We start from the raw sequence: 26868 nt of genomic DNA on the forward strand, positions 1-26868 counted from the left end.
ATGCTTCGGGGAGCTGGAGCAAAAAGTCTTACAATTTACCAGAAGACAAACAACTATCGAGAAATACCAATCTGGATCACAAAAAGCGACACTGGTCAAAATTGGAATTACGGACAAGTTCCATTGGTACTCAAAAGCACTCATGGCGGCTGGTTGGCTTTCCCAACGTTCCTCGTCCCTCGCGCTGGTTTTGCTGTTGGCCGTTTGTTTAAACATTTCATCAGTACCTGAAAGTGTACTTAATGATGGTAACGTTTTTGTGGCCCTTAAGCTAAACTCAATTAGCTTTCCCGGACGCAACTCCGGCCTACCGAGACGATCGCATGTTGCTCCAGCGTCGCCTTATTGGAAACTTCAGAGCTGCATCTATCTGGCTAATGTCAGTCTATCGGCTTCGCTACTGGTGCTTTTGGCGGGTGACGTGAGTTCTAACCCTGGCCCTGTCAAAGATCCTTGTGCTATCTGCTTTAAAGGATGTCGCTCGAACCAGAAAGCAGTTCAATGCGACGAGTGTGATAATTGGCATCACGCGAAATGCATAAATATGGGCTTTGATGAATATCACTCACTGCAGATCAACGAAACTTCTACCTGGATGTGCTTCACATGTTTATTTCCCAGTGTAAACTCTTTAAATGATTCAATCAACAGAATTCCTAACGTACATCAAGCTGAAGATTTCAATGATCAACCTGAAATTCGTTTGCTGCGAGGTTTCAAGATCGCTCATTTAAATGTTAACCGACTTGTGAACAAGCTCGACCTAGTTAAAGAACTCGTCCACAAGCATTCTTTTGACATTTTGACTCTGTCTGAAACATGGCTAAAACCAAACGTTATGGATGATGAAGTCATAATTCCAGGCTACTCGCTTGTGCGAAAGGACAGGGTCAGCGTGGTTAAAAGTTGTGGTGGAGGAATCATGATTTTCATTCGAGACGGTATACCCTTTGTAGTCAAGTCCGATCTCACAAAGGACAATTTTGAATGCTTGTGGGTGGAAGTTAAGCGACCTAAATGTAGAAGTCTGACATTATGCTGCAGCTACAGACCTGGCGACCAACATATTGATGATTTTATTTCGTATCTGAACGATGCTCTCCACAAAATAGATACGGATCACACTGACTTTGTCTTAGCGGGCGACTTAAATGTTGATTACTCTGCTAAGAAAAATCATTTACGCCATAAGCTAGAAGAATTTGCATCTAATCAAGGCCTTTCACAGATCATTGACAAACCTACACGTGCTACCGAGAATTCTAGCACCACGATAGACTTAATTTTTGTCAACAACTCACATAGGATCGTGCAGTCAGGTGTCCTGGATTCAAGCATTAGTGATCACAACGTTGTTTTCTGTACCATCAAAGGGGGTGTCAAAAAACTTCCACCGAAGGTGTTTGAGTATCGTTGTTTTAAAAACTATGACAAAGGAGCATTTTTGAAAGACCTAAATAACGTACCATGGTCTGCAATTGAAAGCACAAATGACGTTGATGATGCACTATTCTTTTGGGAGAGTCTTTTAAGTGGCGTTGCCGACGATCATGCCCCGATGAAAACAAAACGAGCAAAAGGTAAACAGTCACCTTGGCTAACGAACAAGCTCTTAGAACTACGGCGTGATCGCGATTACCATAGAAGAAAGGCACGATTTTCCAATTCCAAGTACCACTGGCAAATGTACCGGAAATTGAGGAATTTTACTAACCGAGAAGAGAAAAGGCAGGGGCACCCAACGGAATATTTCGTTAAAATATCTGTGCGGAAGACGATTTGAGATCTAGAATTTTCGGAACATTCATTGTAAATTTTTTTGCTTGCCTGCCTTTCCTAGGACTTTCGAATATCTAAAAAATGGTATAATTATTCATTTTTAACGGATTTTTACTCTAAAAAGGTCACCTAGAATTTTCGGGAGCCCTTCTCTGGCTGGAATTTTTTCGAAAAGGTAAGTTTTGATCCCTATAACTTTCGGATCACTAGACTTTCAGCTAGGAAATCCGAACAGATAAAAAAATTTTAGGGGATAAAAATATGCCTATATCTACCGTTTAAATACTAAAATACGTTCAACGGTGCTATCTTTAAGTGGTTTTGAACTATATTCTCGATGGGTGCCCCTGAAAAGGCTTAAATCGGACTATTACTGCCGTCTTATAGAGGACGCTAGAGGTGACAGTTCCAGGATGTGGAAGGCGATTAAAGAAACACTACCCTCTAAACACAATGAAATTAACGCAATCTTTGCCGATGGAAAATTGCAAACTGATCCTACAAATATTGCTGAGACTCTTAACAATCATTTTTTAAGTATCGGCAAGAAGCTTGCCAAAGCCTTTAGAGGTGTCGTGCCAAGTCAATGTTTTACGTGCAGTGCAAGATTTTCCCTCCAACCTGTCACACTATCTTTCGTCGAAAAGCAGCTGAGCCAGTTGAAGATCAATAAAGCCATTGGCTTGGATAACATCAGCGCTCGCTTACTTAGAGATGCAGCAGATGTACTTGCTCCTTCTCTGCGATACATCATAAACTTATCTCTGGAAAGTGGTAGATTTCCATCTTCGTGGAAGTGCGCCAAAGTAACTTCTCTCTTTAAGCAAGGTGACAGAACTGATAAAGATAACTATCGTCCGATTTCCATCCTCCCCACCGTTAGCAAAGTAATTGAAAGAGCTGTGCATTCCCAATTTTATGACTACCTTGCTCTAAATAACCTGCTCGCCGTTAATCAATTTGGTTTTTGGCGTGGGAGATCTACCAGTCTAGCTCTAACTCAGTTTACGGACGAGGTACTAGGGAACATGGATAATGGATTAGTAAATGGCGTAGTATTTATTGATCTAAAGAAAGCTTTTGACACTGTTGATCATGGCATTATGTTAGTAAAGCTCAAGAACATAGGAGTAACCAGCACTCATCTGGCCTGGTTCGACTCTTACCTTTCTTCTCGATGTCAGAAAACAGTTATTGGTCAGGCCTCGTCTTCTACTAGAAAGGTGTCTGTTGGTGTTCCTCAAGGGTCAATTTTAGGGCCGCTATTGTTTACCATCTACATCAATGATCTACCTACCGTCCTTCGAAACAGTACTGTTACATTATTTGCTGATGATACGGCCCTTCACTGCTCTTCAGAATCAGCTTTAAGTTTGCAGACTATGCTAAATGAAGACCTTGTCATACTAGCACAGTGGCTTCACGAACACAAACTAACATTAAATGTTTCGAAATCTAAATTTATGCTCATCGGTGGTCCGAAGAAGCTTACTTATTTCAGCGAAGTGGCCTTGTCAATCAATGACAGAAGGCTGGATCGAGTTAATTCTTTTAAGTATCTGGGTGTGATTATCAACGAGAACTTGACTTGGACAGATCATATAGAAAACCTCCGTAGTAAGGTATTACAAAGGTTGGGCTTACTTCGAAGAATTAAGTGTTCTCTACCAAGAGATATCAGAGAACTTTTCGTTAAATCAACTATAATACCTCTGTTAGACTATGCGGATGTCACATGGGGAGACAAAGCCAGTTTGACTCTTATGAAGAAAGTCCAAGTTCTGCAAAATTTAGCTGCCAAAATTGTGCTCGATATGCCAAGGCATTCATCTGCTACCGAGGCGCTCCAACAGCTTGGCTGGGATAATTTAATGGAAAGAAGAAGACTTCATAGATTAATTTTTTCTTTAAGGCATTAAATGGCTTGATTGACTGGGATTTTAATTTTTATAGCTTTAAAGACATTCATAATTATAATACTCGTGAACGAAATGACATTTGTAGGCCCAAGTCATGTCGCTCCTGGGGCCAGAACCGTTTTATTAATCAAGCTGCTCACGAATGGAACATTTTACCCGACAAAGCAAAAAGCGCATTTGACATTTTAACTTTTAAAAGACATATTAGAAGTATTTGATAAGTTTTTTAATTTCTTATATTCATTTTTTAAAATTTAACTTTTTCATCTTCTATTTTTAATATTCACTTTTTAACCATTTTTATCATATTTGTTATTTATTTTATGCAGGGCGCCACTGAAAACCACCTTTTTGTGACGTGGGCTCACTGCTAAAATATCTTTATTATTATTATTATTATTATTATTATTATTATTATTATTATTATTATTATTATTATTATTATTATTATTATTATTATTATTATTATATTGAGTTCTGTTTCGGAGTTCCAAGTAAAATTCTTGTTGTGTGAATACAATAATTTGACCCTTCTTTCATTCTCCAGTAGATGGTCCCTGTTGTTGCGTATTCCCTTCCTTGGAATTGTAGAGCTGCAAACTCCTTGTATGCTCCAACAGTGCACTTTGTATCAATATATTTTCCTGATCATAAGCGGCCCACGATTGACAGAGGGGCTTAACTCGGTGTTTATATAAACAAAATGTACAAGTTCTGCTACCCAACCTGGATGGAATGCCAGTACGTTACAAGTTTACCCTTCCAGAATTTTTGCTAGTTTTCCCAGGAATTTTCATTATTACCATTGTGGATTACAAATGACGCGCAAAAACAAAACACAAATATGATTATTGTACTCAACAAGACCGGTTCAACAGGTTACATGTCGTCCTCTTATTCCTCCTGACCGCACGAAGATACAAAATCAGGAATTTCGGGAGAATAAAGTGATTGACAATAAAAATCTTATTTAGACATTTTAGTGCATAGTATCGCTGTACATTTTTACACGTCATTTGTATTGGACTTGCCCTACGGTCTCGCCAAATTACTGAAAAACGCGTAAAAATATACAGCGATAACACACGTCAAAAGGTACATTAAAATATACAACGCAGCTGGGTTAATAGCAGTACTGCTGCGGGGGTGAGTTCGGAGGTGAAGGAGTTAACAGCGGGCTTTGCAGGATACGATAATTTTTTGGAGTGATGCTCTATATCTTGATGTTTCATTATTGTTTTTATATACCGTAAAATTCCGGTTTTAAGCCCTGGGCTTATACAACTTCATAAGGGTTTTTGGGTGGGCTTATAAGTGGAGGGGCTTGTATCCAGGAGGGCTTATAAGCGGAATAAAAAAAACGTTCCGAAACGAGCCACGGGAGTGTTGATCGAAATACGTTTTTAAGTTAAAAACGCACAATAAAGCAACATTTAGCCCTGTTCAGACTGTCATCCGGCAGAAGGGGGCTTATATCCTGGGGGGGGGGGGCTTATAATCGGATGTATTTTCTTTGTTTCCAAGTAGATGGGCCTATAACCGGGGGGGGCTTATAAGCGGGGGGAGGGGGGCTTATAACCGGAATTTTACGGTATGTTTCATACCCATCCTCCCTGAGCTGCCTGCCTCATCACGACTATAATGCGTTTGTATTTCATTGACACGACAGGTATTGATAAGAGGTGAAAAAGAGAATAACGAAGACTTGATAGCACTGACGGGACTGTACATTGACGAGGGGAGACACTGCAAACACGAGCCGCTGTTGGCAAAACAAGGTACGTCTTGACCTAACCACAAATTTCTTTTACTGGAAAGATATATGAGAAATAAAATATATGGGGAATTCATATGTTGACATCTTGGAAGGAAGGATTAGTGCGTCGTGTCCAATCTTTTACACTTTGCTTTTGTTTCCAGCTTGCAACGAGAACTTATTCAACATGTCAGGATATTTCTTCTCACCATCATTTCCTGGATATTATCTCGATGATATATTTTGCACGTGGCACATCACCGTCCCATTGCGTTACATAATTTACCTAGAGTTCCAAGAATTCCGTCTCAAGAACCACACTACCTGCGAGGACTGTTTCGTTCAGATTTTCGATGGACGTGATAAAAATGCACCCGCGATGGGCAAATTTTGTGGTTTTATGTATCCTCCAGTTTCCGTCTCTTCATCAAATGCTTTCACAATTGTTCTTAATTGTCAAGGAGACAGTTCGCGCAAAGCAAGATTCAAGGCCTTTTATCACTCTGTTGCAGGTAAGTACTACTTTACAACGAAACTGATTAAGATAAAACACCTTGACTAAAACAACTAGAACTAACTAAACACCATCGAGGAGTTTAAACTCTTATAAATCAAGAATCACGTTTAGACCTATTGCGCTCCTAGCAAATGCATTGATATTGATATCACCTAAGATCAAACATTTCCGCTTTGACAAAAAGATGAAAACTTGTTGGTGGGCTTTAAATAAGGCCAATTAACAAGTATTGGGTGTGTACCCAATTATATTGAAGTGGAATAAATAAATAAAAATGAATTGAAGAATGAAAAAAAAAAAATAGAAGCACAGGGAGAATGAACCCTCGCTTTGCAATAAAACATGATGATTCTACTGGGAATGCGTTTCTCAGAAACAACGCTTTTAATGGCCAATACTACAACAAGAAGTCTGTGCAAATAACCTAGTGTATGCAATTAAATTTGGCATTGGCTATTTTGAAGTTGCCTTTGACTTTGTTTCAAAACGAGGCCTGGAGCAAAACCTTTTATCGGAAAATGAGTCAGTCACATGCTATATTTAGGGCACTAGATATTATTCCAAACAGAGGCAAAATGAAGCTGGAGTATGGTCTGTTTATTGTACATGCAGTTCCAGCTTGTGTTACCATCTAATTCCAATAATTATCAGAACAAATATTTTCTTACAGATAATTTTTACACAATGACTTGTCGTCCAGTGCTATGCATAGTAATGTTAATGTATTTTTAATTTTCAGCTCATGACGAAGCAGGATCGTCTTGTTCACATCAAGAAAGTAACACCTCCCCCCTCCCCCCCCCCCCCACCCCCCCAACGCCACTTATAACACGTGTTCCATGATTGTCCTTATTCGAATTTTGGACAAAGTTACATTCATTTAACGGATCTTAAATGACCGCCACCACATCAACTTACAGCTGTCTAGATCTTGAAAAGTGAGATCTGCAATAACTGGAGCGTTCTTTGTCAATCTTATACTTACTTCGTTCTTTTATTAGGAAATGGTCATTAAAGTTCCTTTTTCTCTTGACATCTTGACACATTGTAGCTACAGACTGAGTGTTGTTATATCCTTGTCAAATTAAATTGACTTGTTTGCAAACTTGTGCATTTTGTAGCCCGTAATTCTAATTCAATGAATTGCAGTGCATCTTCCGCCTTCTGTGCGTTCTTACTTATTATCAGTTTCTGAAGTAAAAAATGAAATCGAGTGGTTTCTTATATACCCCTCCCCCTCAAAAAAATGATGCTGATGATGATCATGATGATGATGATAACAAGCCTATTTACTACAAAGCTGTGGTCGTAAAACGGATTTGACATTATAGAGTGTATGCAGTTTTCATGGTATTCAGTGTTACTCTGGGGTTTGTGTTGCTGCGATGGGGATGGAGTTAGTTGCTTTCCTTGTTTTCAGCAGGCGTTGTCCGACAGACGCATGCGAGGTGACCTGTTCGTGACGACACGTGTGGTGAAGTTGATTTGGTCGAGGGGTACCGCTGCTGAGGATGCCTTTGCTGGGCGCGGGCTCGTTGCGTGTCACCTGTGTGGGGTTTCACTTGTTTAGCTTTTGCCGCGCGTGTTTCCTTTTCACTCGTCCCTTTGATTACCATTACTAATTAGATTATGGTAAAATATAAATAAAGATGTATGTGAAATTTTACATTAACACAGCGTATGTCTTACCTAACAAAGACATTAATTTTTAGGATGTCCATCGAGCTGCAAATGTGAAGAGTTCGGTGAAGATGCAAACAAAAGGATTTTGGTGACCGGAGAAGACTTGCTCACTGTGCCGAGCAACCTTCCATCCAACACTGGAGCAGTGTATGTAGCCGATAATTTTTACTGGCTATTTAAGTTATTCAGCGATAAGTTAGAGAATTGAATGAAAACTAGCTGGTTTTAGAAAGCGATTTTTAACAGGGGGGCTTCGCTTGTGTTTTTTTTTTTGCCCACTTGCAGGCCTATCTGAGTTTAACACTTCTATGATTAACATAAGAGGAAAAATAACTTGGGAATGAATGAATGAATGGATTTGAAAAGCATTGGGTGAAATGAGACAACTCATTGTGTTTTGAGATCATTAATAATTCTACACAGAAATCTACTTCTTTTATAACTAGTAGATGCTTTTTAACCGGTATTTAGGCAATGTCAGTGAAAAGTGGGGGCCAACTCTGACCTCTCCGCGTTTTTTTTTCCACTATTTCCATCCGCGCGATCGACAATTATTAAAATAAAGTATAACGTTTTTACAGTTTTCAAAACAATTACAATACTAATCTATTGTTCACATTGCTACAAGGTTCTTTCAGCAAAACCGAATATCCCAGTTACGAGAGAAGGATTTCGCAAATCTCACAAAATTGGATTACATGTACGTAAGATATTACTTTAACAGTGAAGAACTGAATTAAGCAAATGTATAACGTCGTTAGAGTTTTTTTTTACGTCACTTGATCTAGAAAAAAAAAAGATATATGGAGCTTGTTGTCTTGTATTCTTGTCGTTATTCTGGATCATCCGATTGTTGTAAAGCGTGGGAAACAGAAATTCTACCCCTTATCAACGGTAACAAGAAAGCATCACCAAGAAAATATATCCTTAAAATGCATTTTAGTCATTGAAAATCTATTTTTAGATCACCCTTTTTCCCTCAGTCAAGCCTACTTATCAGTTGATCATGCACTAACAAGAGTCATCAATATTTGGTTGTTAGAATTACTTCTAGAGTATTATGTCCTAATCGTTGTATTGGAGATGTATAAAAAATAAATTTCAATGACTTTCGAGTTTATTCACCTTTGAGGGATGTGTTCTTTCTTGGTTATGCTTCTGGTAGCCTCTAGCTCGTATATTTAACGACACTCATAAATGTACTTGATCAGTTTTCGAACTGTTGTCATTTAAATTAATAAAGGGATTGCTTTTTTATTTTATTTTCCTTCCTTAAGTGACATGAGTTGCAATATTCTTCTTCACCTTGAGGAAGACTGTTTCCAAAATGTATCGTCTGTCAAGACACTGTAAGTATTAGAAAATTATTTAATTTAGTAATTAAAAGTAAATTACATATCTAATCTAAAAAATTATCGTAAGAAAACACCGATATTGAATTACTGATTGTAAATCCGCAATGTATTGATCATATGAATTTGATTTTACTTGACTGCTAATCTCAACTGAAAACTGTTTACACTGACAAAGAGTTAGCCGCTTTTGAGAAGAGGGAGAACTTGTTAGGAGAAATTACCTGAATGGTAAAATGCAGTTAACAAGTTTCAGTTTGCGCCTGCAAGTAGAGCTCGAACAAGTACAACGAGTCTCCTGTTACGTTATGCCTACTACTTTCAGTAAAGAAAGTCAAGTTATGACTTGTTGATCATGAGTTCTCGACGATTTTTTTTCCAGGAGACTGAATTCGAACTTCTTTCGCACTCTCCATGTTGAAGCGTTCGCCGGACTTCCCAATTTATGCATCCTGTGAGTACATTCTATAATTTGTTGTAATTTTAGTAATAATATACAAGCAGCAATTTCTCCTTTCTGATTGGTAAGAACACGTCAATTTATCCCAAACCAGTGCAAAAAGTGTATTTGGGGTGTAAATGGTATTTTTAGGGTAAAAAGTGTATTTTTAGGGGAAAAAAGGGGTATTTAAAAATATTTGTAGTGGAAGCCTCATAAAAAAAAAATATTTAAAAAAAAAAAAGGGGGAGGAAAAAAAAAAAAAATTTAAATTTAATAAAAAAATTTTATTTAAAAAAATTAAAAAAGAAAGAAAAAAAAAAAAGAAAAAAAATAATTATTTATAAAAAAAAAAGAAAAATAAAAAAAAAAAAAAGAAAAAAAAAAATAAATATAAAAAAACCCCCGCCGCCAAAAATATAATTTTTTAAATTTCAAAAAAAAAAAAAAAAAAAATTATTGATAAGCAAAACCCCAGTATGCATTGAAATCCTCCATCTTGTAAAAGTGTAAAGGAATAGCTACGTTTTCGTATCCAGATTAAACGGAAGACTTTGATTCTTTTCGCTTTAGTGATTTGGGAAGGAATGTTCTTCGCAAAGCAGTCAGTGGAATGTTTGATGGACTATCAAATTTAGAAGTTTTGTAAGTGCCAAATTTTAATTTCAAAATTTATTTCGATGATACTTAAGATAAAGGAATTGAACTTCAGTTTTATGTTTTCTTTCTTTAGAAGCATGCGCTCAAACCAACTAACGGAGTTGGAAAATGGTGTTTTTGATAACAAAAGCAACATGACACATTTGTAAGTATACCCTTATTTTAATAACGTGTTCATCTGTTAAGTCATTCAATTCAGCGGTTTCTTAAACGTGTTTGCAAAAAAAAAAAAAAAAAAAAAAAAAAAAAAAACATTTTACCAGACCGGTTTACTAAGACATGTACTAAGGGCATGAACGTCATTTAACCCATTTACCCAACCGAATTTCACCAAAGACTTGATATAATTATGGTTGGACAATGGAAAATTAGAAAATCCGTGACGTTTTCAATATTTATCTTGAATTGTCAACATCTACATCTACATCTGTATTACAATTTAACGATTGTTTAAACAGGTTATTCTAACATTTTTATGTTAGTTTACAGGAACGTCACTAATTACTCTCACAGATCATCATTTAATATTCCTGTACATATGGCTTTTCTTTCATGGGCACGCTATTTTGATCGGTGACAGACCTATCTGTTGTATTTCACGTAGATACCTTCAGGATAACAAGCTTACAACATTACCAGATGGCCTCTTTGGAGCTCTTTCACAACTGAAATTACTGTGAGTACATGTCCATGTACAGTCTGTAGATCTGCTATTCTTTCAAGAAGCTCTTAAAGTACGATTTTTGAAAGGTGTAAGTAATTTCTATTTTTTTTTTCTTCATTTTTGAATTTCTATCATTTCGACAGGAATTTAAGCACCAATAAATTGAAGACAGTTACAAAGGAGACTTTTCAAGGATTGAAGTCATTAGAATACATGTGGGTACACAATGTATCGAGTAAAGAAGAAAACTCTATCAGTAATGATATTCCGTTGTCATGTTTTTTTATACGTTACACTGTAAAATAATACAGAGAAATGACAAAAAGGGCAACATATAGGACATATGGACAAATATTAACCAGTGTTTACCACATTGATTTCACCCTTTCGTTGTTATTCCATCCAGGTACCTGGACAGAAATAAACTCTCAAATGTACCTTCAGATGCATTTAGTGAACTGAACAGCCTGAAATATCTGTGAGTGATTTTTATTTCTTTTCTATTTCATGTTAATCAATTTTCGAGGCTGAGAACAAAATAAAATCTTAATTTAGTGGTACAACGGGTGACCAGTTGTCGCCTCGTAGTCAGAGCGTTAGGGCCTCTTTACATGACTGAGCCGAGATGAGTTTCGTCCAGGGATGAATTTCGTCCCGGGATGAAAAAAAAAATTCATTTGACATGAGCGTGTTCATCCCGGGATAAGTCGTCCCGCCCGAGTTGAATTCATCTCGCCTGTGCTTACATAACATTACATTTCATCCCGGGAAGGACTGCTTGCATGAGGTTTTTCGTCAGGTTTCATCCTTTTTTTCGGGACGAAATCATGTATCATCATGTAAACAGCAACAAGAAAATGACCAGACACCGAGATAAATTCTCCCGGGACGAAAGTCATCCCGGGACGAAAACTCTCATGAAAAGAGGCCCTTAGTTCCCCGGGCTGGTTCGAGAGGTTTACGCTCTGGCTGAGATTATTGCGTTGTGCACTTTTACAGGACAGTTGACTCTTTCAGTTTAATCAAAAGAGTAAAGAATTTTTTTTATTTCATGAAATATTTACACAGGAAACTTGACCGCTTCATCCTCTGCTGCTACGCCAAGAAATCAATCGAAGGAGTTGAATGTGAATCTCCAGTCGATGACTTCTCAAGCTGCGACGACCTCATGAAGAACAAAGTTATTCAGATATGTATTTGGATTCTGGGAATCCTTGCCTTCGCTGGCAACCTTCTTGTCATTATTTGGCGGACCATTGATAAGGAAGAGAACAGAGTTCATTCTTTCTTGCTGACAAATTTGGCAGTGGCTGATATGATAATGGGAGTTTATATGCTGACAATTGCAATCATGGACTTGAGATGGCAAGAAGAATATTTTAAACATGACATCGAATGGAGATCTGGCATGGGTTGTCAAATTACTGGAGCTCTTTCGATGCTCTCCAGTGAAGTATCCGTGCTGATTCTAACCATTATCACGCTTGATAGGCTTATATCAATTGTCTTCCCTTTCAAGTTCAAGCGCCCCACTTACAAAGCCACAGTTTTCGCGTGTACTGGGGTATGGATATTTGGTGCAGCCATATCAGTGATTCCCATCACTGGGATAAGCTACTTCTACGACGATGAAAGCGCTGGTAACTTCGGTTTCTACAGCCGCTCCGCCGTTTGCCTTCCGCTTCAACTGTCCGAAGGGACACCGGATGGTTGGGAATATTCTGTCGCCTTTTTCGTTGGTTTAAACTTTATCTCTTTCACGTTCATCCTCGTCGCTTACATTGCAATGTTCTGGACGGTAAAGCGCGTTTCCCACGCCGTGCGATCGACAAATTTGAACAAGGAATCCGCCATGGCCAAGCGGCTTGTCTTCATTGTGATGACAGACTTCTGCTGTTGGATGCCCATAATTATCATCAACATTTTATCTCTGACTGGAAAATTCGAGAATCCGAACAAGATTGCATACGTGTGGATAGCCGTGTTTGTTCTTCCGCTCAACTCTTCCATCAATCCAATCTTGTACACGTTTTCTACCGAGAGAACTAAACGAAGCTTAACCCGAAAGCGGAAGGACATCACTGGCCTGGTTATGAAGACGGTAAACAACCGTGTGTCAGGTGGGTAAAACCAGTTATATTACTTCCTTATGTCAATAGAAAGCTTCCATTCCTGGAAATGACAAAAATTATATCATATATTTAAACTTCTGCAGTTCAAGTTAAGAAAACCAGTCGTGTGACCTTACATTTAACAAGATTGTATTTAGTTTTCAGTTGCCAAAACGTAATATGTTCTTACTTTACCATTATAATTTACCTTTTGTAACAGTTATTAGCAGTAGAACACAAAACCAACGAACGTACCCAAACGGCTAAAATTTGTTGACCAAAGATCGCAGAACACTAAATATCTTTACCAGTAGGATAGTTGGTTTAATCTTGCGATGGAAATACAATTCCTTGCGTTTTTAAATGTATTCTACTTGGGAATTTTTCTAAACATCTCCTTCTTTGTTCTGTTTTGTCTATTTTTAGATAACAAACGACCACCACTTCATCAGGAGAAAGCATCTGATGACAACACTATCAGCTCCAACGTCAACGCTGATTCCAGTCCTCTGTCGCCAACAGTAGGAAAACAGGAACGAGATAGTAAACAAGTAAAAGCGAAACTGAGGCTGATTGAACAAGTGAATATTCTGCAAGATGACACTGAAGGAAAACGTTCAACAGTAAGTACATAAAGCTAAAGCAAAAAAAAAAAAAAACAGAAAATCCACTGAGAAAGATTTGTATACTACAGTGGATCTTCGATTTTACGATATGGCAAGGGGACAGCTAAATTATATCGTTAAATAGGGATATCGTTGTAAACGAATTCCCGATTTAACGATCTAACAGCAAAGCAACTAAAAAACCGTTGTATCGGGATAGGGTTAATATCGGGTGATAAGCGGGATTTTACGGTATTGAAATAAACAAAAACTGTAAGTTTTGCTCAGTCTCTGTTCAATTGATACCGTAGGGTTATGCTACAGCTTGGTGCGAGGAAGGAAATATTAAGAGTATGGTGTTACTAAAATACTTTGCAAAAGGACTTAAAGAAGACTGGATTCGAGAGGTTGATGTGGTAGAGGGCCTGCCCTGTGGTGAAGATCCGCATGCCAACCTTCTTCGTTATCGGTGGCACTCCAAAGGCAAGATGCTTTTTTCATAGGATAAACACAATTACTGGTGTCCCGGCCAGTAGCCTAGTAGTAGTAGGAGGGTGATGAGTTGTAAGTATACAAGGCAATACATACAAGTCAATACAAGGCACGGATGAGTTAAATTCGGGACCACTGAACACAAATCCATCCAATGGCAGGGAGGAGGATTTGAACCCGGGACTTTCGAATTATAAGTCCAGCACCGTAACCACTAGGCCACACTGCCTCCACCTATATAAGCTATACTTTTACCAAGAAATATCGTTAATTTGCAATTTTACATCGCATTCCAAACTTAGTCAAACAACTTTAAACAAGGCGTCAAAAAAAACATCACTATCAAAAAATTGTGGAAGGCTAACTAGACTATGGGAATACATGCAAACAAACTCTACATAAAGACGATGTCGTGATGAAAATTTAAACTCATAACTTGGCTTTTATAATAATATTTAAAGGTAATAACACACATTTTGTCGAGATGTTTTTTTTGCTACTTAGCTGGCGAACAGGATTGTGTCCCCCATAAAATGCTGCCATTTTCTCGACGAGACAATAAAAATTGTATGGCGATAAAGTTCATATAATTATTCCTTTGTAATTCAGATATCTAGTCTCAGAGCCACAGGAGAGGTGTGGGGAGGTGTATGCCGTAGGGCTTTGTAAACCTTCTCTATTAACTTAGGTAAATCCATGCATTCAGGAGCGATATTTGTCTTTATATTTTAGCTCGTGACCAAAGCATCGAACGTGGAAATGTGAGGGTTCCTGATTTAAACTCAAACAGTTTGTAAGTTGGCCTATTAAAAGAGTAGTAAAAATTAAAAGTAACAAATTAAAATCCCCTTTATCTGGTTGTATAACACACATAAAGGGATTCATATTTTGAATGTTCTCTTTATGGTTAGTTATTGTTTTGCTGTTGTTTATCCTTGTAAATCTTTTATGTTCTTAGCTCAAATAACTAATTTTCCTTTAGCCTACTTTTTGAAAAAAAAAAAATATATTTCCTGGTTTCCTCTTCCTGTCTATTAAAGGCTTGAACTTTTAACCTAAGATTTCACTACGATGAGAATTCAATAAGGTTTGACAGCATTGAAATCCTTTCACGACCGAGCTATTTTAAGCCCGGGCAATTAATGGAGAAAAAGGTTAATACTCTAGCACTTTTTAGTCGACCAATAATTCCGGTTTGAATTTCCTAATCGAAATTCCTGTGGCAAATGGAACAACATTTTTCTGGTTGACTTTACTGGACTGGAAAATTTCCAAAAAATTCTAAAAACGAGGGCAACCTAAGTAGGTAAGTAAGTAACCTTTATTTTGACACGATAAAATTTTAAAGCTGAGTAGCTTGTGGGGTCGTGTATAAAATAAGCTAGAAATGATTTAAAAATACTAAAAAATATATAAAATACAATAAAAAGTCCTATTCACATAGTATAAAAATCAATCATATATAAAATTCCGATCTCTGCGGCGCACGCTCGAGGCGGTTATGGTGTCGAATTTAAATTCTTTTATATAATCTCTTGTTCTGATACGGTTAAACAAGTCTTTTTTACTCAACTGCGTAAAATCGTGTTCCTTAAAACTGACCATGTTCCACAGACCTGAGCCTCTATGTGCCAGAGAATCTTTTATATACCTGGTTTCGAATCTTGGCACTACGAGGCTGTGCTTACCCCGCAGCGAGTATGTATTTCGTCTTCTCGTGTAGATACTCTCAGATAGGAGTGCTGGCAGCTAATCATTGTGTCCTTTATGAAAGATCTTTAGGATGTCTGTTTTATAGTGTAATGATATGCTCTGCCACTGAGCATAAGTTAAAACTTCAGTTGAAGGCATGTGCCTAGGTAAATTAAATATAATTCTTGCTGCCCTACAATGGAGACTATTAACTGAATTTACAAGATCAGAATTAGTGCACGAACCCCACAAAATAATTCCATACTTCACAGATGGCAAACTTACACTATAATAGAACTTTAAGAGGACATGTCTAGGTAGAAATCTTGAGCGCTTTAATAGGTCTAATTTATTTGAAAAGTTTTTCTTGAGCTCCAACATATGTGGTACCCAATTGAGTTTATCGTCGACGCACATTCTTAGAAGCGAGATTTGGTGACATAGCTTAGCACTGAGCTTCCCAGAAGTACTGGAGGTAATGGTCTTGCGATAGCTTGCCTACTGAGTACCATAGCTTCACTTTTTGTCGAATGAGGTGTCAGACTATTATCTATGCGCCACCTTTGGACATCTTGCAATACGTTATTTAGCGCAGCAACTGCCACATCCGCATTCTCGCCAGTACAATAAATGGATAACCTCGCGAAGTTTACTCAAATTTCCCAGTTCCAATCGTTTTGCTCCCAGGATTTCCCGTTGAATGGTGCGCATGTATTTCAAAAATGACGATCCAAAAACCCATCACAATATTAATTATTAATTTTCTTTTTTCATTTTTCTCAAGCTTGATTTGCTATGAGTTTGTGTCGAATTTAACATTGGAAGATTTCCTTTGCGAGAAAGAAACTGTTCTTAACTTCGATGGAGTGTGCGCCATAGCATGTGACATCATCAGTGCTATAGAACGACTACAGGATCATGGAATACTCCATAACAACATCACAACAAACAACATCTTGATTGTTCAATGCTCAAGAGTAAGTGAACCCGACTTTTCATAAATAAAGTGACATTATTCCGGTTTATATTTCAGGTTGCTTTTGTTGACGGGGGGCAAGACAGCATTCTTGGATAAGAATTAATTGGGAGTGAGAGCGGTTAATAATATGTTTTATTCAGGAACATACTTACATAGAGGGTAGTACATGGTTGCGCGGAGATATGAAATTTATCTTCGAGTGTTCCAATCGATAACTCACGAGTGAGCGCAGCGAACGAATGAAATGTCGGTTTTGAACACGAGAAAATAAATTTTATATATCCAAGCAACCATGTATTATTCTGTTTATTATATAGACCTACTAATTACGATGTTTTTGACGATTTTCCGAAGATTTCCAACCATTTTCCGAAGATTTTTAAATGTTGTCCGAAGGTCGTACAAATGATTACGGACATTTTCGGAACTTTTCCGAAAATGTCCGAAGATTATCGAAGATTGCCGAGAAAGATCCGAAGATGTTTCGACTCACACATGTGTGGATATCAGTTTTTTTCCACACATGTGTGTGATACCATTTTTCTCGATTTGTTACCACTCGCTATACCACTGCAGTTTATATAATAACAAGAAGCTTGAGAAGCTTGAGAAGCTTAAAATCGGGCGCTTAATAATTAGCTATTTGTTTTGACTTGAAAGGCAGGGTACAGTACAGTAAAAATCACTGGAAAAACAGTCACTTAAACCTATTCTGGGCGGGGGGGGGGGGGGGGCTTTTGAGGCCCGCGCTGACTTTGGACGCTTATAACTTTTTCAAGATTCAACCAAACGCTGCCAAACTTTGCGCGTTTATCTAAAATTTATCTCGCAATAATTTGGGAGGATTAGTTATTGTGCCAGTAACTTGAATCACCATGGCAACGTCATTTTGACAGGCTTGTTTTCCCAAATTTGAATTTTTCGTGTTTCTATTTAATAATGAAAATCTGGAATGTTTTCAAGATTGCATTATTACTTAATGACATAATGGTCTTAATTTATAAAAATATATTTCGCACGGCAATACAAATAAACGATTGAACTAGTCGTCTTTTGTATTTTTGGACGATTTTGGGGGATGTCTGGGAGGCGATAGTTTTTCTCAAAGGATTAGTAAAATTTAGACAAATAAGAAATATTGGAGATAAAAAGTTAAAAGTTAAGTTTGAAGTTAAAAATTGGTGGACGGACACCAAACAGTCTCCTGACAACCCGGAGTGCTCTTGCGAGGGGGTCAACTGTTTGGAGGTGTTTCCATTCTTTTCTTCAATCCCTTCTTTAAATCTCTTAAAGTTCCATTCAAATTCAGGTAGAACCCCACCTTAAGTTTTGTTCTTGTGAGAAAACAACAGAAGTCAAAGGTTGTGTGATATAACCAAGCATGGATTTTAATTCTCCCTCCCTTTCCATCTCCTTAGCCTCTCACCTAGGGCTTTCCACAAGTTGCTCGGCAACTTTTTGGCAACTTTTAATATTTCGAGCAACTTTATCTCCTTCGAGCAACTTTATCTCCTTCGAGCAACTTTATCTCCTTCGAGCAACTTTTTTCCTCTCGAGCAACTTGTTACATTTTGTGCAATTTCCAGACCGAAGATCTCCGAAGATTATCCGAGTGTTGTTCAAAGGGCATACGAACGTTTCCGAAGATTTACGAAGTTTCCCGAGGATTTTCGAGGAACATCTAAAGACGTTTCAACTTTCGCCTCATTCTGCCGTCAGCAAACATAACGTCATCGATATCTTCGCGATTTTTCTCAATTAAAGAAAACCTTGTTATTTAACAAATTTTCTCCTTAATATGTTATTTAGATACTTTTTTGCTGTAAAATTGCAGAAAACTGCTTAGGAATCTAACCCTCAAAGGGAAATTAGCATATATTTAGAGAAATTCTCTTGATTAGAAGCAACGTTTTGGATTTTTTTGGAGCAACTTTCGAGCAACTTTTATTGTCAGAAGCAACTTTTTTGAATTTTTGCAGCAACTTTAGAGCAACTTTTTGAGAAATTACGGGCAATTTTTTGGGTAATCTCGAGCAACTTGTGGAAAGCCCTACTTTCACCCCCACCTGTCCCTCCCTTTCTACTCTCATTCAATTTGATGTTTGTTTACATTTCCTAACCAAGTCAGTATCGTACTAATCTTTGCCAAGCAATCAGATAATACCAGAAATTTGCCTTAATTTTGATCTCCCATACCAAGACCTTAGAGTATAAACCGCTAATAAAACAAAACACACTTGATAATAATTCTCTACTTTTATACACCTTGCAGTATTAACGTACTAACGAACTTGATAACAAACCCCATGTCGTACTAATGATTTTTACTGATCAACATAGAAAATAAGCTCACAATGGTTTGTTCCCAAAACGTTTTTTACTATACAGAGGGTCTGTATATTGACCTGTAACTTGTATACCGTAATGAAAAATTCAGAACGAACCGACTTCTGCCCGCTACCATGATATCATGTTGAAACATTAGCTCGTTTGAAACCGTAGCAAAATCGTTAGAGACAGACAAGATACAGCCGTTTACTGGCAGTCTTTGAAAATCCTGAATTTCGTCAAAATGAGCCAAAATAAAGTTTTAAAATTTCCTTTATCAATATGGTTCTTATCTTTTTATTCAATTCTATGAACTGCTTTTATGCAGTACTGTCCACAAAGATTGGGTGTCTGTAAAACCAGGAACCCTCCCGGAACACCCCGGAACACCCCGGAACACCCCGGAACACCCCGGAACACCCCGGAACACCCAGGAACACCCCAGAACATCCCCGGAATAACCCGGAACACCATTTTTTTAAAACCCAGATAATAAAATATTCAAAATGAATTAAAATACATTTAAATAAATTTAAAATAAATGAAATAAAAAAGAATACGTTCCCTTGGCTCGTCACGCAATCTTTTTTCTCTCGTTGGATCGCGTGATGAGCCAAAATAAGGTCTCCGTGGGAGGCTAAAAGAAAGCTGAACTGGAGCATACTTGGCCGAATATGGAAGTGTTCGCGCAGATTCAATTTTCACAAGGATCAATGGCAACTTTAATTTCTATCCTAATCCCCCCCACCCCCCCCCCCCCCACCCCCACCCTACCACACCAAGATCGAAGAATGGCAACTTTAAAATACTGCATGACAATGGTTACAGACCGGCGTTACATGTTTCAAACCACAGGGATTTTTTTCCGTGAGAAATTTTGATAATCTTGTTTGCGGCCACAAAAGAATACTTCTGATTGGTTAACTAATAATATTGGTTGGTGCAGTGGTCTTGCGTTTGCCGAATCGGCAAGATGAGTGATTCCGAAGATTCGGAATTGGAGCTTTTGCAGCCAACATTTTTAGTTAAAAGGTAAGAGAAATTGTCGTTTAACGAAAACAATGAACGCGCGGGGGGAGGAGGCGGGGCGAGGCGAGAAGCGCCTCGCCTCGCCCCGCCACCTCCCCCGCGCGGTAATTTCTTTTTTTGCTTCGCGCTCGACGAACTCTGCGAAAAAAATTTTGCTTCACGCTCGACGGACTCGGCGAAAAAATAGGGACTGCTCGTAGTCTACACCTACCTCGTGTATATGAATTTCTTTCGAATGCGTAATTTTAAGCAACGAGTATGCTCCAGTTCAGCTTTCTATTAGCCTCCCACGGAGACCTTATTTTGGCTCATCACGCGATCCAACGAGAGAAAAAAGATTGCGTGACGAGCCACGAGAACGTCATTCTTTTTTATTTCATTTATTTTAAATTTATTTAAATTTATTTTAATTCATTTTGAATTTTTTATTATCTGGGTTTAAAAAAAAATGGTGTTCCGGGGATGTTCCGGGGTGTTCCGGGGTGTTCCGGGTTGTTACAGACACCCACAAAGATTTCAATTTCCTCAAAGTTTCGGGACAAATGGATACAAAATATTTCGTGCAAAATGTAATTTGATTAAGCGAATGTTTTCACGTCTATAAATACTTCAAGCAGTGAATGAAAAACCGTTTTGTTTTCATCGATGAGAACCACTTTCAAATAGTTTATGCATAAAAAATAACAATCAGATCAGAATACAATAATTATTTATGTAAGGTCTCGCTATTATGTCTCGGCAGAGATACTTCTTTTTTGCAAGTTCAAATGTATGCAAATTTCGTGTGAAATGTAATTCGATTCCATTGTCTTTTTTACAAACTCTTTCATAAGAAAGTTGTATTTTCGTGAATAAAACCCATTGGCCTGTTTTGTTTTCCTGATCATGTTTGTCTGTAATTTTTACAAAACATGTGGTCTTTTTTTCGGAACTAAGTTGTACAAAAATTCCTATTTTGAACACAGATGTCACTTCCGGAATTTCTCATCTAAAATTCAATTGGTATTTAATTATAATTATTCGAAGTTTTCATTTTCAAGTCATCTTTTCATTCGATAGCTTTACTGATCTCTTAAAAAAATTCCATTCAAGTTCACACCAATACTGTACATTGCCAATGTTTAGCTGACGTCTTGAGAACTGTCTTACTAACGTCACCAGTCAAATCTAAAATACATCCAAACCAAGTTGTGCAAACATTCTACTCTTTGTGACAGGCGACTTTGACGCCCCACTGTGCGGAAATGAAAATCGACATACTTCTTGCTAAATATATAAAAAATAGTTTTAAAGTGGAGTCCGCCTCAAAAAAATGTACCGCCAGATCACACTGCTATTTGTAGAAATCAGCAAAGCGTCTAGTTTCAAAGTTTCCCACAAAAACATTGCGTGACATGAATGACGTTACCCCTTTTATTTACAAAAATAGCTTCAACTTGTCAAAGTTGTCAAAGTTACAGTTTCACAATGGTGATTATTAGTACTTTACCCCCTTAAGTTTTTTTCTCTGTCCTCCCGCCGAAGCAAAGAAGAGAACCAGATTGCAGATTAGCCCAAAAGTCGACCCAGTGTTCCTACAACGATTTACTGTCAAAACTGAAATGAAACTGATTGGCCCAGGCTATCCCCGTCATTTTTAGCCGACAGGAGACTATCGTCTAGGACGACCAAAGGGTAAACTATAAATCGGCCACGCCCGATTAATAAGTCCTTGACGGTTCTTGTCGTTTTTCGGTGCCTATTCATCTTCGGCATCTTTCTCATCCACCTCTCGTTCTGTCCTGTGTCTGTCATCACACGAAAGAAAAGCTGATTCTCAAAAAATCTGCCACAAAAGGAAATTGACAAAAACAATACGAAAACCATATATCGAAAGTTTCTTATTCTAAAATTTTATCATACGTCTTAATTCAGAGCTACAAAGAAGTTCCTCCTTTTGAGTCTTGATACTGTTCTTACAGTACCTCTTTCCACTAGCGAAATTTTACAAAATTCCTTCGCGGCGAAAAGGTAGCGCGAATCCAGAACAGACTCCAATCGAGAGTGGGTTAATTCTAGATTACTATTAATTAACTATTACAACATTCATTTCTAAAATAGTTTCCCAAGCCGACTAAGCTAACTAAACGTCGAGTGTATCTTTCAGTAAACAAAACATGCCGTTATGACGCCGGAAATCCAGCTCACGCATACTATACCCCGTGACTCACGCAAACCTCCGACTTACGTGCTACTACAGTCATTCCTTTCTAAACATTTTTTTTTTTGACCACCACCGTACCTTTCTACCCAAAAAACTCATGAAACCGCCCGGTTTTAACCTGTTTTAACCTTTCAAAAATTAGAGCGTTCGAAACTAAATAAGATCCGTAATCACAAACAACATACAGCCGTTTACCAGCACTCTTTAAAACTCCTGAAACCCTTCAAAATCAGGCAAAATAAATCTTTGAAATAACCTTTATCAATGTTTCTTATTTTTTATTCAGTTCTATAAAATGCCTTTCATACACTACTGTCAAACAAGAATTTCAATTTCCTCAAAGTTTCAAGACAAAAGAATAACAAATATTTCGTGCACAATGTAATTTGATTAAGCCAATATTATCACGTCTAAAAATACTTCAAGCAATTCAGTGAAAACCCGTTTTTTTTTCGTATCAACGAAAACCACTTTCGAATAATCAATACATGAAAATAACAATAAGATCAAAAGGAAGAAAGGAACCTTTCTAATTATTTGAAGACTTTCAAAGCCGTGATATTATGCATCCAATCCGCGATAAAATTTAATTACAACAAAATCCAAGTTCTCATTTTGAAGTCCATTTTTTTCAGTTGATACCTTTATCCAACTTGTGAAAAATTCCATTCAAGTTCCTATTAATACTGTACATTCCCAATGTTTTGCTCAGGTCTTCAGAAGCGTCTTACTTACCAAATCTAAAATAATTCCAAAACATGCTGTACAAACATTCTACTCTTTGTGACAAACGACTTGACGACCAATTGTTCAGAAATGAAAATCGACACAGTTCTTGCTAAATAAAAAAAAAAGTTTTACGGCGGAGTCAGGCTCAAAAAATATACCGCAAGATCACACCCCCATTTATAGTCAGAAACCAGCAAACCATCTAGTTTGCTAAAAAAAACACTGCGTGACATCAATGACGTTACCTTTTTCATTTACAAAAATAACTTTAACTTGTCAAAGTAAGTGCAATTTCACAACGGTGAATATCAGTACAGTATGGGGCCCAGTTCTCGGCCGGGTCCAGTTCTCGGCCACTTTGTGTTTAACGCGTTTTTTTACACTCCAGTTGAATTAAAAGAAAAAGGTATTTCCTTCAAACGATAGACTGATTCATGTGCTTTAAGTATCTTGAGTTTGATCGTTCAATTCGATATAGAAAGCTCACACGTCGAGTTTACGCGGAGGTAGGTGAATTTGCATTCCCGAAAAATTTGTTTGTTTACGGCTCCTTAAAATTCATGGATGTAGTTAAATTCGTATTTTATCCAAAAGCCCCCACCATACGAGCTAATTTTTGGCATGTGAAACGTAGAATAATTCAGCTTTCTGCTTTAGTTAACTTTTCGTTGAACCGTTGTATTTTTTGGTCTTAATTTACTTCGAAATTTTTTCTTGCGACGTTTGCGTATTTGCCAGTTCTCGGCCACCCTGCTCGCTATCACAGCTTAGCGCTTGGTTTTTAATATAATTTCATCTGCTGCTGCCAAAATGAAAGAAATAAATGTTTTAAAAATAAAGTTCAATCTTATCTCTAAGTTTTGAGCTGACTCTTGTCTTGTCTATTATTTCTACAACACCTAAATCTTTCAAGACCTTTTCACTGCAAAATAAACCATCTAAATGCACGGGTCACACAATGCGGTTTTGCCAGAACATGCACATAGGCAACTAGGCGCGTTAAAATCCTTCTTTTCTAAAGTAAAACAAAGCCTCATAAAAATAATTTGGGATCGATATAACATAAATAAGTTTACAGAGTGATTTTATGACTGTGAAAATTAATTGAGCATTTTTTTTACAGATAATTACGCACAAGCTTTTTAGTGGCCGAGAACTGGGCCAAGGTGGCCGAGAACTGGGCCCACAAATGGAGCTTTTATTTTTATTATTGCTCGGGCAAATTAATTTTTGACCGGTCGATAGCTTTACACCAAAAAGCTGAATAATGTAGCTAGCTCTGGGAGAAATTTCAAGTTCCTGCGGTTCTTCTGAGGTAAGAAATACAAGTTTACGTCAAAAGTGGCCGAGAACTGGGCCCCATACTGTACTTTGCCCCGTAAGCTTTTTTCTCTGTCCTTCCGCCGAAGCAAAAAAACACAACCTGATTACACATTAACCCAAAAGTCGACCAAGTGTGTCTGCAACGATTTCCTGTCAAAACTAAAATGAAAACCATTGCGGTATGCGTCACCCGTAGCGGTTTTGTAGCAACCCCAAGCTATCCCCGTCTTTTTGGCCGACAGGAGACTATGCTCTAGGACGACCAAAGGGTAAACTATAAATCGGCCACGCCCGATTAAAAACAAATATGCGAACCATGCTGTTTTTTGCTTTGAAATGTAAATTGTTGTTTTCATTTAGCATGCATTATGGGTTACGAGGATCAGCTCCTGAGTACTTTTATCCTGCTAGCATAAGTATACACTTCAGACATGTTACTTATTAAAGGTCTTTATCTCACACAAACTCCTTTTTCATCGTTTATTCTTTCTATAGCATCCACCAATAAGAGCTGTACTGGGTGGATTTTCTCGAGCATGCAAGTGGAATGATACTGGTTTTATTGACAACTTGGTGGTTGATGAACAGAGTAACTATGGCAAAGATATTGAGCAATTTGGACAGTTGCTTGCTACCTTATTAGGGCATTGCCATGGCTCTAGTGAATACATCAAGGTAAATGCTGCTATAAGTTTTGGTTGATTTATTCAGTTACAAACAAATGCATGGCTTAAGAACCGTGCCATGTTTGAAGTTTAATGCATTCAAAGCCCACTCGCGATTTTGTTTTTTGTTTGTGTTTTTATTGTTTTTTGTAAACATTTTCTTCAATAATAGTCTGCTGCAATTTTTTCACTGGAAAACAGGCGTTTTTAATATGATGCTGGACGTCACGAATGTCATTTTGAAAATATGGAAAAAAATTGGCCTCAGCAAAAAAAGCAAAGAAACTTTAACTAATTGAGTTTAGTATTTGGCTTGTAATACTTTAACTACCATAAGATATGACATACTTTGGCAACTTGGTCATTCGTGTAGCTGTCTCATTAAAATTGTAGCTTATGGCCTGGTTAACTTTATTTTCAAATATGAACAATAAAGACAGGCTAAGTTAGTAAATTTATGTTCAGACGATCAAAGAATAGGGAGCGATATCCATTATTCATTTGTCTATGACGAATAGTTTGTTATTCCTGAGTTAAAGCACAAGAACGCAAGTTTCATCTTTTTTTAAGATACTTATTTGAAATTGTTTTCCTTTACATTTAGCTACATGAAATTATGAACCTGTGCTTCGAGGAGACAGTCGAAAAGAGGCATGTGGCGTCTTACATCCGGGAAATGCTGGAAGAAGCCTGGTGCACCGAGGGAGTTTGGGACACATATCTATGAATAAAACTGTTCACATTTTTAATTACTTAATGCAACTGTTCCTTCCAAAGGCCGTATTTTTATTGCGTCTATCAAAGTAGGGGTCACTCTCTCTTAGTTCGGTGTGACTTTGTCTCTCTTACAAGTAATAAATCTCAAGATCAATTGCAGTAGAGGAAGTCTTTGTACGGGAGAGGAAATATATATAACCTTAATTTCTCAAAGGAAGACATAGAACAAACACTTGCATATAATTAACCCTATTCAGACCGGGGGGGGGGGCTTTTGAGGCCCGCGCTGACTTTGAACTTTAATAACTTTTTTAAGATTTAACCAAACGCTGCCAAACTTTCTGAGTTTTCCTAAAATTTATCTGGCAACAAATTAGTAGGGTTGGATGATGTGTCAGGAACTTGACATTACCATGGCAACGGCATTTTGACAGGCATGTTTTCCCAAATTTGTAATTTTGCGTGTTTCTGTTAATAAAAATCAACTTAAATGGCATCATTTTTACATTTTTATAGGTTTAAAGCACATTTTTATTCATTTTGAGTACTTTGCAATGATTTTGGGTGGTTTTCTGGCATTTTGGAAAGATTTTGAAATCCAAGATGGCGGATCCAAGATGGCGGCTGTTTTGACATCATGATGTAATTGTCACGTGATGTGACGTCATCATCCCACGTGACGTATACCAAAAGAAAGAGTTTCGGACGTACAATACATCTTATAAGTTTCATGATGATTGCTTAAATATTCTGGAAGTTACATAGGGGGGGCTTCCGAAGCCCCCCCCCCCGGTCTGAGAAGGTCCAAAAAAGCCCGGTCTGAATAGGGTTAAAAAGTCAACACCTCGCCTCCATTTGAAATGTGCAAAAATATTAATCAGTTGAAATTCTATATAAGGTTAGAATTTGAACTAGTAGTGTTGATCAATCATATTAAAATGGATCTAAAGTGAAGAACAATTGCTAGTTCACCAACTTTTCTCTGTGTGTTTTTCTCTTCAGCTTTGTACAATTTATTCTTTTTTATTTTAAGTTTACGTTTCTCTTTGCGGGAGGCCGGTAGCCTAATGGTTAGCGCGCTGGACTCCGGATCGAACGGTCCGGGTTCGAGCCTGGCCAAGGTCATTGTGTTGTGTTCTCGGGCATGAAACTTTACTCTCACAGTGCTTCTCTCCACCCAGGTGTATAAATAGGTACCGGCGAACTACTGCTGGAGGGTAACCCTG

The 26868-nt window shown here is 37.7% G+C and overlaps 1 protein-coding gene across 1 annotated transcript; it reads left to right on the forward strand.

Moving 5' to 3' along the window:
* LOC144634555 (uncharacterized) lies at positions 1-25883 on the forward strand. The gene is made up of 22 exons (XM_078493591.1): positions 1-126; positions 2177-2178; positions 4174-4192; positions 5368-5476; positions 5619-5966; positions 6711-6749; positions 7684-7801; positions 8283-8354; positions 8932-9003; positions 9389-9460; positions 10019-10090; positions 10179-10250; positions 10710-10781; positions 10913-10984; positions 11176-11247; positions 11838-12889; positions 13307-13503; positions 13797-13968; positions 14710-14770; positions 16454-16646; positions 24756-24935; positions 25530-25883. Exons 1-22 carry the CDS (start codon positions 1-3, stop codon positions 25650-25652), a joined length of 3315 nt encoding a protein of 1104 aa, XP_078349717.1. The 3' UTR covers positions 25653-25883.
* Positions 25884-26868: the final 985 nt, after the last annotated feature.

This window comes from Oculina patagonica, chromosome 1 (assembly GCF_052425735.1).
Source record: "Oculina patagonica isolate OP01 chromosome 1, crgOcupat, whole genome shotgun sequence".
Classification (NCBI taxonomy): Eukaryota; Metazoa; Cnidaria; class Anthozoa; order Scleractinia; family Oculinidae; genus Oculina; species Oculina patagonica.